Here is a 19,101-nt window from a genome sequence, read left to right on the forward strand (position 1 = left end):
TTTATTTTATTTTTTAAGCTAACTCCATTCTGAATATCAGAATGGATCAGATCCTGAAATGACATCAGTCTAATTATTTTTAGAAAAATATAAAAACTAAAGAGAGAAATATGATGGATATATATGAAATGAATATATCAAGGCCGTAGCCATGAACTGAACATTGGAGGGACCAAATCTATCCGGGGGGAGAGGGAATTCACTAACCCATGAGATAAATTATTATTATTATTATTATTATTATTATTATTATTATTACTAGTAGTAATAATAGTAGTAGTAGTAGTAGTAGTAATAGTAGTGTTATTATAATAATAATGAATAATAATAATAATTATTATTATTACTATTAGTAGTAATAGTAGTGTTATTATAATAATGAATAATAATAATTATTATTATTATTAGTAGTAGTAGTAGCAGTGTTATAATAATAATAATTATTATTATTAATAATAGTAGTAGTAGTGTTATAATAATAATAGTAATTATTATTACTATTAGTAGTAGTAGTAGTAGTAGTAGAACCATAATTATGTAAACAAAACTGTTCATTGTTATTTGAAGACAAGTCCAGATATTGTGACCAAGGTTTATGAAATTGATGTTTTTATTTACCTACTGGGTGGACATGGACATTTGCTCTACTCTCCTCCTATATTCTAATCTCCCTCCCAATCATACGTTGTGTTTCCTCTCCATGACACAGCTCTCCTCTCCTCTCTGGGTGTCTCCACTTCTCTTCCCCATGCCTTTCTTCCTCTCATCTGGTACTAATTCTCTTCTCTTCTCTTATTATTACCTTCTCCTTACCATCATTACTTGGTCTTAACCATCCATATTTGCTCCTTTTCTCACTCATGTCCACATCACCCACTCTCCCTGACCTGTCAACATCCTCATACTTTCTGAATGAACCAGAGTGAACAGGAAATAAAAAGTATAGAACGAAATCCAGAAACATTAACGTTTTCTGAATATGACCGAGACCATTGATGAACGCTGCATGAATGTGTGACTATTTAACTTTCCAGGACACTTAGACATGATAAGCTAAAGTCAGTAGTAATGGTTGATTGATTTCGCATTCACAAATTGAACCATTCTCATCAAAAATGTCTGTTTCCACTTAACACAATTACTGACACTTTTAAGTAAAATATCATTTATTTCTACAACTACAGTTTCAGCACGAAAGGCCGTACTGACGTTAAGGTTGCCTTTTCCTGCAAATCAAGCGTTAGATAGTCAGTAATAGTGAGTGTTATAATAAAAAGTGAATCATTAGCAGATGAGAACACTGATGCATCCTAACACAGCTGGTGAGTGGAATATTTAAATGTATTACCTCGATATAAGGGGGGGTGCTAATTTGAGCATATCTGAATATCCGGAGGGGATGTGTCTCTCACAATATAGATTGTGACTAGCCTTGCATAACATTCATTTCTTTGCTTGTTAGAATATGCTCACCACGATAGCAGCTAATTAGCGTGCAGACTTGCCCCTCAGTTAAACGATACACAAAATCAGCTAGCTAGCAAGATAAAGAGTTAACCTAGCTAGCTAATTCTGGTTCATACTGGGTCATTTGACATACAGCTGGTCATAACAACATAGCTACAAGTTTATCCTTCGGGCATATAGTTTGATGCATTAATGACATTTACCATCTCCAGTTAACATTTTACTTCACGTTTTGGCATTTTTACCACAGGTTTTTACCATAGCGTTTGTGTACTCAAAGTTTCGTTGAATAGTTAGCTAGCTGGCTAGCCTAGCTAACGCTAGTCCAAAGGCAGTGATCTAACAGAACGAAACAAAGAGCAACAAAAAGGATTTTCACATTAATCCTTGAAAATAATCATATCGGTAGCCCTTGTTAATAAAAGGGGACAGAATAGCCTCGTCATTACTGGAATTTCCTATATTTACATTGTGTTTTAGTGCCGTTTCTGACGATTTTGTATCATGGCAAGTTTTAGCCACCTACCGTTAGCTAACTGAAGGCTAATCGGTTAATGTAGTTATAACAGGAGGAAAGCAGCATAGGCTAGGGTGAAATTTAGGTTACTTTCACATTACGATATATTAATTAGTTAACGTTAGTTTAGTTTGTTTAAGATCAATAAATAATACGATTAGTTTAATTTTAACTAATTAACAAGTCATTGGCCAAATGAACACAGAAGTATCGAGAAGACGTGGGCGAAGTAACTTTATAGCTTTATTACTGGCTTGGCCCACAGTGTGAGGAGTGTCGAGCTATTGGCGTGTGGTTCAGTTTAACATCAATATTAACGAAAAGGTAACCAGTATTCTGGTTATTCGATGTATCCTGTTTTGTCGAAATGTCGTTTTACTTTGTATGTTATGGTTAAGCACAACATCGAAAAGAACTACGCGGGTCCACCAGAAACCTGACCTGATGGTGATTGATGTACCTGTGTGTTAACGCGTGGTTGCACCGCTCCGTAGGTAATAGAAATCGACCGAACACTGGCGCTTTATGTGGACATAATTTAAGCCCTGCCCTTGAAAGAAAGCAAGATATTTATAACTTGGCTATAGAGCAAAACATCCGTAACCCAGTCCCGTAAGTAGCATATTTTAATCACGATAAAACAAGACAGTCGTGTGTATATTTATGGCATTTGGCAGAGGCTATTATCGAGAACGACTTACAAAAGTACTGTTGTCGTTTACTCATAGAATGAAAACATTCTAGCCAGTATAGTAGGTTAGACACCAATGAACTAGAATACAGTATATTAGAATACAGTAGAATACAGTATATTAATGTGATGCCTAGAAGTGCAAAATACATAATCTCTCTCAGACAACAATCGGTGCAATAAACAATAAGCACTAGAGCTTCCTTTAGTCAGCATCAGTGCAATAAACAATACCCTATAATAAGTACTAGAGTTTCAGTTAGTCAGCATAGGAGCATGGTAAGTGTTCATTTAAATATTCCACAAATAGATGGGTCTTCAGTCTGTGTTTGAAGACTGCAAGGGACTCTGCTGTCCGGAGAGCAAGCGGACATTTGTTCCACCATCTAGGATACAGGACAGAGAACAGCCTCCATGCTTGTCTTCCATGAGACTTGAAGCATTGTGTTTCAAGGCGAGCCGTACTTGAGGTTCGAAGTACTCGAGGCTTTTACCATTGACATCATGTATTGAGGGACTGGTCCATTTTTGGCTTTGTAGGTTAACATTAAGTTTGTAAATCTGATGCAGGCAGCTACTGGAAGCCAGTGAAGGGAGCGCAGCAATGGAGTAATGTGTGAACTTTTGAAGATTGAAGACCAGTCATGCTGCTGCATTCTGGACAAGTTGTAGAGGTCTGATGGCTCTTAGAGCAAGACCAACAAGTAGTGAGTTGCAGTAGTCTAGCCTTGAGATGACAAGAGACTGCACAAGTACATGGGCAGCTTCATGTAAGAGAAAGGACTGAGTTCTGAGTAGTGTCCTTGTTACCTGTAGATTGGCAATTAGTGGAAGAGGCTGGGTGGGCTACATTATGCTAGTAAAAATAATTTCAAAGGACTTGGAAATCATAACCAGCTTTCTGGTTTTCCTTAGTCACTTAATGGTTTCTACTGCACATGTATGAATAATATCAGATTACTCTCCATGGTCCATGCTGTCATGTAAATGAGAAACCACAGCCAGGAGTCTGTAGGTGCCAGTGGGTGCACATTCCTGCAACCAACAACTACATCTGTTTTTTTCATACGATTAACTGAAAATGCATCATGGATCGTTGAAACCCCATCTCTGTATTAACAGGCCTCTTTCATTCTCTCTCATTCTGTCTCTGTGTCTCTCTCAGCCTGTATCTCTCTTCTTTTTGGTCTCTCTCTTTCCTCACCGGTGGGCTTACTCACCGGTGGGAAAACTCTAGCTCCCTGTCCTTCTCCTCTCTCATTCACTACTGATGGGTTAAAATAACTTAGTCATTATGGCAGATACTTATACACAGCTGTATTATCACTCCACTGTAAGAAAATGGCACAACTCTACCTGGCTGGGGACTGGAGTTTTCCCCCAGTTTATCGTTTTGTGGTTTTTCCTGGGTTCCTGCTGCTCCACTGAGGACAAACCACAAAGCCATTCAGTCAGCATTTTGTAGCTAAATGGGAATGGGTGGACAGAGAAGTATGTGGGCACGGGTTGATGGTACGAGCTCACCTCGACTGCTGCCTGAGAGAAGCCACCCCAGGAAGGGCAGAGAGATCCAGCTCGGACGGGACGTCCATCACGTCTGAGAGCTTTTGGCCCAGCATGTCAAACCGCTTAATGTGGAGGACGAGAATACTGTTCCAAGAGGAAAAGTGACTTAAGGACTGGAAGTGACATGAACCTTTGAGTACTAAATGGAGGCTGGTGTGTTTACTGCATCAAAGGAATATAATTGCACAGTTTTACACCAGGACTTCAGGGAAAATACCTGGGCCTCCTTACAGTTGCCAAGGTACCTGAGTTCTCTGGTTTAGCGCTGCGCTCTGTTGCCAAGGAGCCACGCTGGCAGGCAGGGAAAAGACGACAGTGCCTGACCGCACGACCAGCTCCGTGATGTAGGTCACTTTGATCAGCACTGTGGCCCCAGCGGGCAAGTTCCCAACACTGATGGTAAACACGTCCTGATGTGCACACACACACAGTTACGTCAAAAGAGTGGAATGACTGACCTGGAATTTTAAGATTGAACACAACATCTGAGCTATGAATGGAAGCAGTAGAATAACACACAGGTGCTTCCTGGTCCATCAGATAGGCTCCGTGACCTCTCTCTATAGCCTGCTTATACTCCTTACGGGCTTATACTCCTTACGGGCCTGACTAGCGAGATGCACCTTTCCGACCACATGCTTCCCGTTAATGAAGGCTTCAAAGCCGCACACGGCTGCCGTCTCTTCTAAAGGGAACACGTACTTAGCCTCAATAGGAACGTCACTCTTGTTCGTGTATACCTGGAAAATGATAACCTGTTCACAGAAAGAAAAACACAAGTTAGGCACTTGAATACCGACATAAAACGATTATTATATTCAATATGATTATTATTATACATGCTGTAAGATGGGGCGTCCTAGTCCGGGCTAGCAGGTCGATTAGCTTGGTGGCTAATGCTGGTAATGCTAGAATAAGCTCTGCTAGATAAACATTGAATACTTTAAACAAATGAATTGCCTGCCTGAATATATTTAAGTACATATTTTATGTAATAGATTTTCTATGCTCTCAGTTTTTGATGACTAACTCTGATTTGACTGCAATACAGTTTGCAGTTTAGCCTCCTCCTACAATCGAATAATTGATACACATCCACTGAAGCTAGAAGTGGGTGGAAACACACGAGCACCTCTACTGCTTGTTCACGTGTTCCTTTTCTGTGCCGACCACTAACTGATTTGCCTCGTAGACTGACTGCCCCCACAGTCTGCAGGCTGTAGAACAGGACAACTGTGGACTGTGGCTATAACTGGGGTAAAACCCTTTTAGTGTGACCGAGCTTTATTCCAGTGGACAGGACAGGTTCCCAGTGTAATAACGGACCTGACAGAGAAGGTCCATCAGCTTGCACCTCACATGGACAGCCTCTAGGGGGAGTGTGGACCCACTGCTGTCTAACAAACCAGGAGTGACATCCTCCAGAGGGTTCTTTGTGACCTCCAACCCCTCTGCGTCATCACTGGACACTGGACAGTCAAACACCCACACACACACACACACACACACACACACACACACACACACACACACACACACACACACACACACAGCAAGTCCTATATCAGAGCACCATTGAATATGGGACAACCCCGTGACTGAAATAAAGCTTATTGTATAAAGTTGACAGAATCAGTGACAGTAATGGTGTAAAACAGTGATTAGATGATGTAAGGGTGATCACTCACATAGGTCAGAGGTCATGACAGAAGGTAAACACTCCACAGAGGTATCAATGTGAGGTTCAAAAGGTTTCGGCTGGTCTTCCTTCAGAAAGTACTGAACTACATATTTCAGCCTGACCTGATCGGTGTTGTACACAACATATTCATCATCCTGCAAGAAACACACACGGCACAAGGTGTCAGCTTCTATTTTAAGGAGATATTCATCCTAGACAAATGCTTTGGCATACACATAGCACCTCAAACTCTGAGCGTGTGTTCGGTGTGCGGCGGACGCCATGCACACTGCTGTGGCCGTCGGGAGCGCAGATCAGAGATGGGTCCTTCTTGTACACGTCCTTACACTGGCCCAGAGCCACATCACACACCAGCAACAGGCGTGAGCCGTCCGTCACGCTGGGCCTGGAATACTTCACAGAGGTGCTGGAACACACAAACATATACGCACACGAATCGAAAATGACTGAGGCTCACGACAGTGTTCAGAGTGTAATTTTTTACGTACAGATGGGTTTTTATGTCACTAACTTCAGAGTCACTGAAGTAGATGCCACTTCCCAGATTTCCTACGTCAGTTCTTTTAATGCCATGCTGTTCAACTCCAACCCTCGGCAGCAGCAGACCTCTGGACACAACAACCAAATCATCAAAATAAAGTACTGTGTGTGTGTGTGTGTGTGTGTGTGTGTGAGAGAGAGAGAGATTCTTACCGTGACAAGATTCCCACAAAGTTGCTAGGAAATGTAGAATGGAGGAGGGGCTTAATGTTACATAGCTGCTCCCTAAACATATGAAGTTCTGATGATCTACACACACGAAGTACTTGCTGGATCTGAACTGGCCTGTGGAACCAGTAAGAGACACACACACACACACACACACACACACACACACACACACACACACACAGTGTAAAAGAATATATAAACATAGAACAACCAAACGTCGTTCTCCTTGCCCAGACGAAACACATACTGTACACACCTCTCTTGTAAAAGTTTGCAGACAGACTGATATTCTGGGCTTTCAGAGGCGACGGGTTGAATGTTGCACCTCAGGGCGCAATACTTCCCCAGAGAAGAGGGAGAGGGGTTCCCCAAAGTGGCTTTGCTCACGTTCAGAATATCTCGGATAAGCTGAGGGTGTATATTTATGTATATATTATTTTTAAACAATACATGTTTGAAACTTACATTTTATACTATAATGAAATTTGAGCCCATTCCGCAAATCACAGAAGCAAAAGCAGTAAATATGAAACACACACAGAGTGACCATGTGAACTGTGTATATGAAAGATTAAATGTGAATAATGTGATTCGAGTTACTAAGCAAAATACATTTGCTGAATATCCATCCTTTATCAGCAGTGCGGATGAACCACCTGTGATTCCACCTGTATGACCTATATCTGTACAATAAACGTTTTATTTCTGAGCTTATGCTGTGTGTGTGTGTGTGTGTGTGTGTGTGTGTGTGTTACCTGACAGAGGTCCAGTCTCTGAGACACAAGCTTCGCCCTGGCCTCAGCCTCCGTCTCTCTGAGCGGTAACAGGGTACTGACTTCCTGCAGGAGGAGCTGGACCTCATCTTCACTCTCACACTTCTGCACCTGTAGCAGCAACCCCTCTACCCTACTCACCTGTACACACACACACACACACACACACACACACACACGACTAGTTATACACACAAATACAACCCCTCCACCCTACTCACCTGTACACACACACACACACACACACACACACACACACACACACACACGACTAGTTATACACACAAATACAACCCCTCCACCCTACTCACCTGTACACACACACACACACACACACACGACTAGTTATACACACAAATACAACCCCTCCACCCTACTCACCTGTACACACACACACACACGACTAGTTATACACACACATACAACCCCTCCACCCTACTCACCTGTACACACACACACACACACACACGACTAGTTATACACACACATACAACCCCTCCACCCTACTCACCTGTACACACACACACACACACACACACACACACGACTAGTTATACACACACATACAACCCCTCCACCCTACTCACCTGTACACACACACACACACACACACACACACATACACAGCATAAGCTCAGAAATAAAACGTTTATTGTACAGATATAGGTCATACAGGTGGAATCACAGGTGGTTCATCCGACCTGCTGATAAAGGATGTATATAGCTCATCTTGAAAGTAGATGAAATTGCAATCTAGCCTCAAGCAGGACGGTTTAGTCTACAGCTGTGTAAGCACCGTGAGACCAATTCATAAATAAATAATATCCTAAAAACATAACCATGGTCCTCAAAACAGTTACTAAGCCTTCAAGAGTCCTGTTTACCAAAGCCGTCTCCACATACATCTTCCCAGCATTTGCCAGAAAATGACAAAACCCACTGGTGTGTGCTAAATGAAGCAGTAAGGTAGAGTGTGTGCACTGCGTCTGCCCAACCTGCTGCAGAGTGTGTGAGGCCAGCGCCTCGGCCTCGGAGGGGAGCGACTCTGTCTGCGTGAAGCCCTGGGACTGCAGCTCTGTGTTGAACTGCACGTACGCCTCCAGAGCGTCCTCAGAGCTACAGCAGTGCACCTGCTGGTCCTGTACCACGGACACCTATAGCAGGAGCGAGAGGGGGTGGGGCATCGGCGTCAGGACCCGCCCACCGTTCATTCATCGTCGGTTCAGTAATTCTCACTGGTTACTACTGTTTAAAGGAGCCTTTGGGTGCACATGACTTCACCTCACGCATGATGGTGCTCGTGACACGGTACTGCTGTTCTCCCTCTCCTCTGGCACTCTGGAGCTCCACCACTGCCCAGGTCTCGACTACAGCCTGCGATAAAACATACAGTGCTAGATACACACATGCAAACCATGACAACAGACACATGGGAGCGTGTGTTGGTATGCTGATTATATATTCATGCTTATAGCGAGTATACTGATCGTTTTGTACGTTTAAGGAAAGCACTGTTTCATGTAATAAACTTACCTTGAGAAAAAAGGAGTATTCGGCAACTTGGAAATGTGAAGGAAACTCTGGTGTGTTGTCTTCGTTTGCCTTATATAACCTGCATGGCAGGGTTAGTACAGCCTTGGTTAGGCAAGGTACAAGAAGCAAGACACACACATAACCGTATGCACAACAGGCCGTCAGTCTGAACCTCACAAAGGTGATCTCACCTGAGCTCTTCCAGGTATGTGTCTTCCTTCCTGTCCGGGAGCTCTGGGTGAACTTGTGACACCTTCTGCCCTTTGGGAGCAACACAACAGTGCTCATGACGTGTACCGTTTCAAAACAAACCATCAATCTCACATTCCCAACAAAACCTTTTGACCTCCCCTCTGAATACGTCTCAGCCCTCAGAACCAGGAACACAAACATTAAGCCATGCACAACTACCAGTAGCTCATAATCGCAGATCCACTTTGACAGTTTCAAACTACAAGTTTCATTTAAATTATAGAAATATCTGTAACTCTATTGTGCAATGTTACTTCTGCTTTGATGAAAATTTCATTATTTTATTTAATTTTTTACAGTATGTTGATCATCACTTTAGTAGGCTAGCTAACTCAGCTAGACAATTTATCCAGTAGCTTGGAAGTTTCTACAATTTGAGTACTGCTCCTGGTATTTTGAATATGCCAATTTTAATACCTAAATATTTTCTTGAAGGGATATTAATACATTACACATTGTATTTTCTTGTTTGTTACTTTGAGGAATGGGAGAATCATGTATCTGGTAATATGGACATCTGGGGTATATTTTAGTCACTTTGACGGTGAGCAGAACCTGAAGTGACACATATGTCGTTATGTGTAATTTGGCGAGTCGTACAGTAGTGACCACCTGCAGCAAATGAAGGGAAGAAAAACAGTAACTATCAAATCTAACTGCAGTTTCTGTTTTTAATTTTTCAGTTGTTATGCAATATTTTTAATGATAGAAAAATGAGTAGATAATGACCGTATGTTTATGTTTGTTTTTATTAATGATCGAGGCAGAAAACTAAACAAATTCCTTTGTCTACGATAACATCCTTTGCGATTATGCCTTTCTTGATCTATCACAGTATGTGATATGTAGTACTATTTGGACAAGTAAGGGCGAAGTGGTTTAAAAATGACCACATAACTGGTCAAAGGGCAAAGAGGCAAAGGCTACAGACCTCCTCTAAGTTCAGCCCACAGTAGCTGCACTAATGGCCAAACACGTGGTTGAGAGCTTCAGTGTGCAGGTCTAAAGAAGTGAAGTGATTACGCTGAGCTCGGTGAAAGTGTATGAAATGAATGACTGTAGTCCCAGATATTACAACCAGGAGACTCAATATTAAGAGTATTTTCCCTGAAAATACACATTTTTGAAACCATACCTACTGATGTAAGAACTATTGATGTACGTTGGCTATATTCCTCACCTAAAACAGAACTATGGACACCTCGGACCACAGACTATCTCCAGGTGCCTCTGAAGGATGGCGCCATTTACCAGCCCCTCCCCCACCTCATCTGACTCGCGACCATTATGCTAGTTCCGATGACGTTTTGAAAATTAACGAATTAAAGTATTTTTTTGAACGTTTGGACTTTTCATACAAGATAGTATGTATTTAGCTAACCTAGCTAGCTAGGCCAGCCAACAGTCCACAATGATGAAGAATTCTGTAACACCCGATTTAGTGACACCCGTTCAGTCCGACGGGGAACAAATATTGAAACGTCCACATCGAAAAGACAAAGCGAATTGTGCTGATAAAGATGCTGAAACTGCCCAAGAAGAGAAGGACTGTGAGAAGGCACGTTGGTGCGACTTTAAAAGTCTGCATCTTCCACGACTAAATAAACTCTCTCTGAGGATATTTGGAAGTGAAGGCGCTGTTAAAAAAGAATGTGATCGTCAAAAACAAACAGGACAGTGGGTGATCCATCCTCTGAGTCCCATAAGGTACAGCTAGGCGTTAACTATGCTAAGCAGCTACCAGATAGGCTTGCCAGTAATGGCAGACTTCAGCTACTAGCTAGCCAGCTTGGGTTATGGCATAGCTAACGTTTACTTCCTATTAATTAATAACCAGATTATAAGTAGCCATTAAAAATAAAATAATAAACAAATAGCCTTTAAAAACAAATGTTACTTAACGAGTGCTTTATAGCTAACATAGGTTAACAGTCTAACACCGATTACAATATTGCTCATGTTGGCTTGCTAGCGTTATAGCTACCAGCTGGAAAAACGCCCATCCAGGACTTTATATCTTCTAGGCACTTAAAAATGCAAGGGTGGGGTGGTCGGTGTCTAGGGACATATATCATGTCATCTCATACTGGTGAAATGAGATATATTTACTCACACCTACCTGTGGCCAGCAGAAGCATATAGGTTAAAGATTACAGAGTTGAACTGGCAACCTTCTGATTACTAGTGGAGTACATTCACCACTGAGCTACCACTGGCCAATCTTCTTAATGATGCCACAAAGAGTTCATGTCCTTGTATTTTGGCCATATCTCCTATTGCCTTTACTTCCATTCATGTCTCCTTACATATATGTAACAGACTTCCAACGCAAGTCAATAAGCCAAGCCGTCCTGAGCATGCATAGGGCCTACACAACTAAACAGTTCCTACACAGTTCATCCAGTGTGAAAAGCCACTGTAGTGCAAAGTTAGAACATAAATATCCATTGCCAAATACTTGTCTGTAAATAAGAGCTTGGTAATTCTGTTGAATTTAATTTTCACTCTCTTCTCAGGCACTACTATGTCCTGTTTATGGTCCTGTTGACATTTGTGAGCCTTGTGACAGTTCCACTGGAGATGGCATTCGCTGCAGAAGCATTTAGCTCCATTAGTAATGACTGGTTGGCCTTTAATTTATTTTCTGACATCCTGTTTATAATTGATGTTGGCCTTAATTTTCGGACAGGCATTCTCACAGAGGACAGTGAGGTAAGTAACTTTCACCTCTTCAGTCTTCTTGCAAAATAAATATTCTGTCGATAGTTGGCACTGATATCTTCTAGTAGTTATTTTAAATAATATTATGCTAAAAGATTATTTGAAAATGATAACTTATGTCGTAAAATAGAGGAAAACTAATACTAATATACTAATATGCCTGGAAATTGGTTGCATTTGTATTTGCTTTAATCTGAAGACATTTATATATATTTCATAAATTGATAAGAATCAAATTTAAAAACAAATTCTCCACGTTATGGTGGACCAAAGTAATGTTCTCATTTTGTAATTTTAAATAAAACGGACGTCTTTAGTTTAATTTAGACTGTGACCCATATTACTAGACAATCAGTGTAAATGAGATGCGTGCTGAGAATTCAGGTAGCCAAATTGCTGTTAAAAATAATTCAGGTACACACAAAAAAAAAACCCAACAAAAAAACAGTTAAGAAAATAATTTTAAAAACCTGAATTGAAGACAGGAAGGTAAAATTTTCATTAACCGACCTGAGTGGCTCCTGTGTCGAGAAATGACTGAATTTTCTCAATGATGCAGTTTTCAACCTGTGGGGACCTGGCAAGGGGATGTGAAATAGCATTTTGTGACTCAAACACTCAACACATATGAAAATATTTAAACATTAATGGGGAGATAGTAAATGCATCAACTGGAATGATAGTTACCCCAAGGTTGTGTAACTTGTATGTTGGGAGTAATCCATGAATTTTCTAGTGAGACCCAAAGAGCTTGACTTGGGGAGACATCTCCTCCACGAAGAGCTGTCTGCTAGGCATGTTGGGGGGGGGAAATGAAGAAGACACCCATACATCCCAGTGATTTGAAATGGCAGACACACAACATACTGAAACAGAGTAAATTGGAAATATTTGTTTTAAAACGGTTGTATAAGGCTATGAACCTGTCTGTATATTCTATAAATGCTTCTCCAGTATTGAACTAGATACGTATTCCATGCAGCATCTGTAGTAATTGCAGTATTGCAGATATTGCAGGTCTTAAGTTTATTGAAGTTTAAGTTTATTGGCTCTTACAAGTCCAGCTTGCAGACATTTTTTTAAGCTAATTTGCTTGAAATATATACATTTTCATCTCTCTGTAGATCGTTATCCTTGATCTGAAAGCAATAAGGAATGAATACCTCAAGACCTGGTTTATACCAGACATTCTGTCTGCGTTCTCCATTGACTTGGTCATTGCTCTAGTGGTAAGAATAAGAAGAGTATTTATTTTCCTTAACATCTCACAACTGCTGAGCGTTGTATATAGTAAATGTTACAATAGTACATTAGTGCAAATAAACGTTAATACAATAAAAATTAACAAGAATGTTTTTATGTGCCACAGTCAGAAGCTTGGAAGAATTTACCATGGAGCCACTTTGCCACCTTTTGGTTTAAGAAAAATGCTTACTTCCCTCATGAATAGCTTTAAACAGTTTTTTTCTCTGGTTCCTAAGGCTTTTGTATAGTGCTGTCAGAGCTGGTCGGCCTTCTGTGCACACTACGCAAGTTGTAATTTTGTTGAGTAGGGCTCCAAAAATTACACAGGGGCCCTGTCTCCCCCTCATGTCAAAGCAGGAGTCAGTATTTAAAATTCAGTGAGAGAATAAAGCAGAACTGTAGAACTGGCAATGTATCTCTCGTTCTCTCGCTCTCACTAACCTAGCTTGGTTGGGCATCTCTCGATCTGACTGTGTCCTGTTTGCTTATCAGCCAATTCCATGGCTGATCTAGGACTCTGTGTGTGTATGTGTATGTATGTATGTGTGTGTGTGTGTGTGTGAAATGTACAATGAGTTTCTATGTACAAATCTTTAACTCTCCTCAGGATGTATTTTTCCATGGTAGCAACACAGCTGAAATACTAAGTGGAAAGATGATAAAGGTGCTGATGTTTGCCAGAGTATTAAGTCTGATTCGTGTACTGCGTATGTCAAGGCTGGTGAGATTTTTTCGTTATTTGCAGCGGGTGAGTCACACTAGTCTTTTCTTCTATTTGTTAGCATGAAACACCATTCAACCAATCAATTACATTACATGATTATGAAAAGTCAGTCAGTTTTTACTTCAATCTCTTACTTAGTGAAAATGTCCTAATAATAATGTAGAGATTAAGATCCTGGAGGATTTAGTTAGCATTTATTGCTGATTCGTAGTGCAGTTTAAATCAGACCCAGTGTTAAACGTTTTATTCGTTTAATGTTATCACGTGTCTTATATCTCTGGTCTCTTTACAGGATTGGGATAAAAATCTTCAGTTTTTTTTCAGAATTGTATTTTTATTCATACTGATGGTTTTGCTATGTCACTGGAATGGCTGTATTCAGTACTTCATTCCAATGCTACAAGGATTTCCATCAGACTGCTGGACTGTAAAAGAGAACGTTGTGGTGAGCTTCCACTTCTGAACTGTGATCTACAAAATTTGTATTCAGTAATGAAAGAGTCACCTCTTCTTGACTGGGAATGGAGGAATACATGTTTTTCCTGTTTAGGACAGGATCTAAGAGGTTGTGTGTGCAAATTCCGTATGAAAAATGATCTTTTATACTTTACAGAATGGTACATTTGCGGAAAAATACTTATTTAGCATGTTTCGAGCTGTATCTCACATGGTCAAGATTTCCTATGGATCCAATGACCCACCCACAGGTATGTCAGCATCACAAACTCAGTTTTCTGTTTGACTGGGCTGATTTTGAGTATCAATCATAGATCATTTGTAATTTAGAGACCCAACATCAGTTTTTTGTGTTTGCTAACAAGCCCTTAGAAAACTAGTTTGTTAGCTACTAAATGCAGTATTGTGCACAGAGCTGACTTCTGCTGTTTTTAGAGGAAGATACTCGTGTCTACCTTGTACCAGCTGCTCCAAAGTGTACTTGTATAAAGACTTAACAGATAGAGAATGAATGTTAGAACTTTATTTCTTTTTTTTTCTTTTTCTCCAGATGAGCTGGAGATGTGGGTTGTCATGACTAGTATGTTGTCTGGAATTGTTATGCATATTATGATATTTTCCAGTGTGCTAACAATGATGATTGACACCGATGGATCAGAAACCACTTTCAAGAAAAAGGTACTTCTGTATCTACAACATCCAAAAAAAAGTTGAATTACATAGCAATTTTAATTTCATAAAATTACTTTTACCCAATTTCATCATTCTGGTTCTTTGTAAGACCCAGCAATTAGAAAGCTGCGATGATGTGTGAATGGTTGTGACATTAGATGAAGCAGAAATCTGAGCTTTCTGCATTATTCTACATTATTCTCCTGGCCCAATTGAAGTCAACAAAAAACAAACAAACAAAAAAACTATTATTGTAAGGAGTCATGTGCTTTCTTGGCATTTAGCTCAAGCTGAAGTCATCTCCAGCAGTAGGAAGCACCATTGTATTGTGTCCTGAGTTTTTACAGTTATATCAGATTTAACACATTGACAAATATAAGCCATGCCTTGTGTGCTACCTTTTAGATGAAACATATAGAAGACTACATGACCTATAAAAGGCTTCCTAGAGAACTGCGCACTCGTATCAGGGAATATTACCGGGCACGCTACAAAGGAAGATGGGTCCATGAGAATTCCCTCAGTTTGGTGTCAAAATCTTTGAAAGAGGTGTTTATTAGCGTTGACTGGAAATTAATTTTGGAAAACTGACAATGATCAATTTCTTTTTTGATATTATTCCTCATAAATAAAAAAGAAACCAGTGTTTTCTTTCTATTTCATAGGAAACTCTGACAGTGTTATGTGCACACTTGCTGAAGAATGTGCCCATGTTTCAGAAGTGTGATACAAATTTAATCAGTGCCATTGTTTTAAAACTGCAACATGAAGTGTTCCTAGAGGGAGACATCGTCATTCGCCAAAATGCTCCTGGTGATCGCATGTTCTTCATTGAGCATGGACAGGTCATTGTGGAGACACAATCTTTTCAGAAGGAGCTGCATGATGGGGACTATTTTGGAGGTTAGTTAGCACAAGAAAGCCATATTACACTCTGAGATTCACTGGAAGACGATAAGATTCACAGAAGCTCTCTGGTGTTATTTAAGACAGATGATGGCGTTCTGTTAACCTTTGAACTGGATTGTCCTTTTATACAGAGGTTGCCATCCTGACCAGAGGAAAGCAACTAGCCACAGTTCGCGCTCTGTCGACCTGCCGCCTGTTCTCCTTATCAGCAGACGACTTTCATCAGGTCCTGCAGGAGTTCCATCATACCGTGATGGACATGGAGAGTCTAGCTCAACAGCACTACGAGGATTTGAAGAGTAAGTGCAAATATAGTTAATGCAAATATAATTAATAAAGCAAAAGTATGCTGGAGGCTAGTTGCTGCAATTTGAAGTTAACTGACTGAGGTAGCATGTACACAGAGTGTGACATTTTACTGTTAATGTTATAGTCTCTTTTTCAGAATGCTGAGAAGGACCAGCTTGTTATAGGCCCGCCACCGTTGTGAAAATAATCAATTTCACTGGTCAGATTTCTAGTCATTTTGCTAATATATTTACATTATAGAACCCTCCACAATATCACCAGAAGGGGCACGTAGGGACATATACAGCAGTGAGTCCCTACATTCATATTAATAGGCAATTTTGATTAGTATTACAGTTGTGGCCTAACAAAGAATATTTGAAGTATCTTATATGAATAGGTTGATTTTTGTTTATTTTACTTTATTTATGAAGTATTTTTATATTATTTTTTCTGTCCACTTTGTTACCCTTATGTGAGGGTAATATTAGAAGGGCTTGACTGCCCACCCCCTTATTGCTCTGGTTTCTGATAACTTACTCCTTTTTCTTTTCTTTTTTTAAAGTTGTATTTACAGGAAGAAATATAACTTTCAATGTGATCATTTTAACATATAACAGGGAGCCAAACAACTTCTGCCTCCTAGCCTTTTTTCATTACTGTCTCTGCAACTTTTATCATTATTGTTTTGACATGTTGATCTTAAAAAAAATTCCCTAAAGGAAGAAAATAGATTTGCGTATTCCAATTTTGTTCCGCACTCTGTTGGAGGTAGCTGCTGCTGTGTGAATTTGCAGTTGTTTGAATCAACAGTACTGATTTTGATAACTCAAAATTTATAATGATCAAGATATTCTGGTTTAACAAATTATACACACTAAATTTTGTAGAGTAATATTCAAATAATAATTTATTTAAACATCAAATTGAAGTAGTAATTAAATAAGCCTCCTTACCATTTATTGTTTGCTAAAGGTGAAATAATTACGCTTTCCTTAATTATTAATTCATAAATATTTAAGACCGCACAGGTGCCGACCCCAGTGCTTCATTATGTGTTGTCTTTTTTTCGCCAATTTAGTCGTTTTCTTAAAACGTTAACTTTTTCCTCAAATTGCATCTCGCACCTATGTCAGAAATGTTACTTTAACATTCATTAGCCAAGTTTGGAAGACAATTAAACTTGTCATGCTCAGGGAGTTTGTACTAGTATAATGACAATACTTTTTGACAATAAAACAAACTAACCAAAAGAAACAAAAACCATGTATAGCTTGTCTGCGTTCGTCAGGGACTTTGCTAAATAAGTCTGAATGTAGTGTGTTTGAATCTATTAAAGTGGCTGAGCTGAAACACGGTGCTTCCTCAATTGATGCTGAACCAGAGGGATGGTATAAGGCAGGAGGACACACCTGGACAGCTCATGGGTTTCCCTCATATTCATTACTTATTTCAATTGTTACATATTCCATGCATGACTTATTTAAATCATTACTTATTTCTTAGTTCTTTATAAAACACTTTGTTGCTGGAAAACTACTGACAATGCATTGCATGTTTTTAAAGTTGCATATTAAAAAGAACTGTACACTTCACTCAAATCACTGATTATTGACATTCTACCACTGATACGTTTAAAAGCACACGGTTGTATTTCACAATATATGAAAAACTGCAGGGGTTTCCATTTTTATCCAGCAATGAATGTTGACTAAATAATAGATTAAAGCTCTGCGGCACACCCACGAGGGTAGAGGGTGGCAGACTCCTAACAGCCTGAAAACAGTGAAACACTAAACGACTAAAGTTCATGCAGTATCTTTTTAGAAAGTTGCTAAGTCACCACTTAGTCACGGGATGGTATGTCTGAGCCAGAACATGCTGATGAAGGACTGCGGAACAAATTAGATATTCCCTGAACAGCTACAAGATGGTGGCAAAAACAAACAAACAAAATATATTTTTTTTATATATATATATATATATATATATATATATATATATATATATATATATATATATATATATATATATTAGGGGTGGGACTCGATTAAAAATTAGGGGTGGGACTCGATTAAAAAAATCTCGCCAGTGAATTGGTCAAATTGTTTGACGTGGACTTTGACATTTTGTTTCTGAATGTGAACCCCGACATGTGGTCGAGTGTTGACTGGCGACAGTTTGCTCGTACTAGGAATACTATCACATTTAGCAGCTAAGTTAACATTACTGACCTGCGCGCTAGCCACAACATGTTTTGCGTTGAGGTGGTAACGAAGGGTGGAAGTGCTCCTGTGATAAGTAAACTCCTTCCTGCATAAAGTGCAAATAACATTTTTGTTTGTACTTCCATCTGGAAGTTTCTTGTATTTAAATTTCCCATCTACCAGCGTAACCTCTTCGGTCCTCTCCATCATGCTCATCACATTGTGCGTCAATATAATCTGTATGCCTGGAACTCGTGCACTGAGAATCGTTCCACGCTGCAAAAGTATGATTAAAATGCGTTACATTTTTTAATTCGTTATTTTCCCTTTAATTATTTAATCGAAATTAACGCGTTAAAGTCCAACCCCTAAAAAAATAAAACCCAACATGACAGTTTTTATTACTGACCATATAGAATTTTGATGTTGGAGGTATTTTGGGAGAACAGGCTCCGAGCACAGCTGAGAGCAAAACTTTGGAGGTGACAAGTATGATAATGTATAAATGTAGTAATATGGAGTTATCATGTCATAATTAATTATATATTGGTATGTATACTGATGTAACCTGCAAATTTTGTTGTGGGGGAGGGGGGTATTTGTGTAAACACATCAGTATGGATATGCTGCATATGTTACGTAGTCTTAACATACTCATGAATTGTTA

The 19,101-nt window shown here is 39.6% G+C and overlaps 2 protein-coding genes across 2 annotated transcripts; one reads left to right on the forward strand and one right to left on the reverse strand.

Annotated features, from left to right (window-relative positions):
• Window positions 1-6,217: 6,217 nt before the first annotated feature.
• LOC118240799 (protein mono-ADP-ribosyltransferase PARP4-like) lies at window positions 6,218-12,708 on the reverse strand. Its single transcript, XM_035523012.1, has 11 exons — window positions 12,621-12,708; window positions 12,444-12,510; window positions 9,152-9,216; window positions 8,961-9,039; window positions 8,709-8,801; window positions 8,423-8,581; window positions 7,410-7,568; window positions 6,911-7,062; window positions 6,637-6,768; window positions 6,455-6,551; window positions 6,218-6,349 (listed from the first exon to the last, which is right to left on the reverse strand). Exons 1-11 carry the CDS (start codon window positions 12,656-12,658, stop codon window positions 6,287-6,289), a joined length of 1,104 nt encoding a protein of 367 aa, XP_035378905.1. The 5' UTR covers window positions 12,659-12,708; the 3' UTR covers window positions 6,218-6,286.
• LOC118240798 (potassium/sodium hyperpolarization-activated cyclic nucleotide-gated channel 1-like) lies at window positions 9,174-17,654 on the forward strand. The gene is made up of 11 exons (XM_035523011.1): window positions 9,174-10,919; window positions 11,729-11,924; window positions 13,058-13,162; window positions 13,786-13,926; window positions 14,195-14,347; window positions 14,516-14,609; window positions 14,909-15,036; window positions 15,436-15,579; window positions 15,696-15,933; window positions 16,071-16,238; window positions 16,489-17,654. The coding sequence occupies exons 1-11, from the start codon at window positions 10,624-10,626 to the stop codon at window positions 16,557-16,559; spliced, it is 1,734 nt and encodes a 577-aa protein (XP_035378904.1). The 5' UTR covers window positions 9,174-10,623; the 3' UTR covers window positions 16,560-17,654.
• The last annotated feature ends 1,447 nt before the right edge of the window (window positions 17,655-19,101 follow it).

This window comes from Electrophorus electricus, chromosome 25 (genome assembly GCF_013358815.1).
Source record: "Electrophorus electricus isolate fEleEle1 chromosome 25, fEleEle1.pri, whole genome shotgun sequence".
In the NCBI taxonomy this organism is placed as follows: domain Eukaryota; kingdom Metazoa; phylum Chordata; class Actinopteri; order Gymnotiformes; family Gymnotidae; genus Electrophorus; species Electrophorus electricus.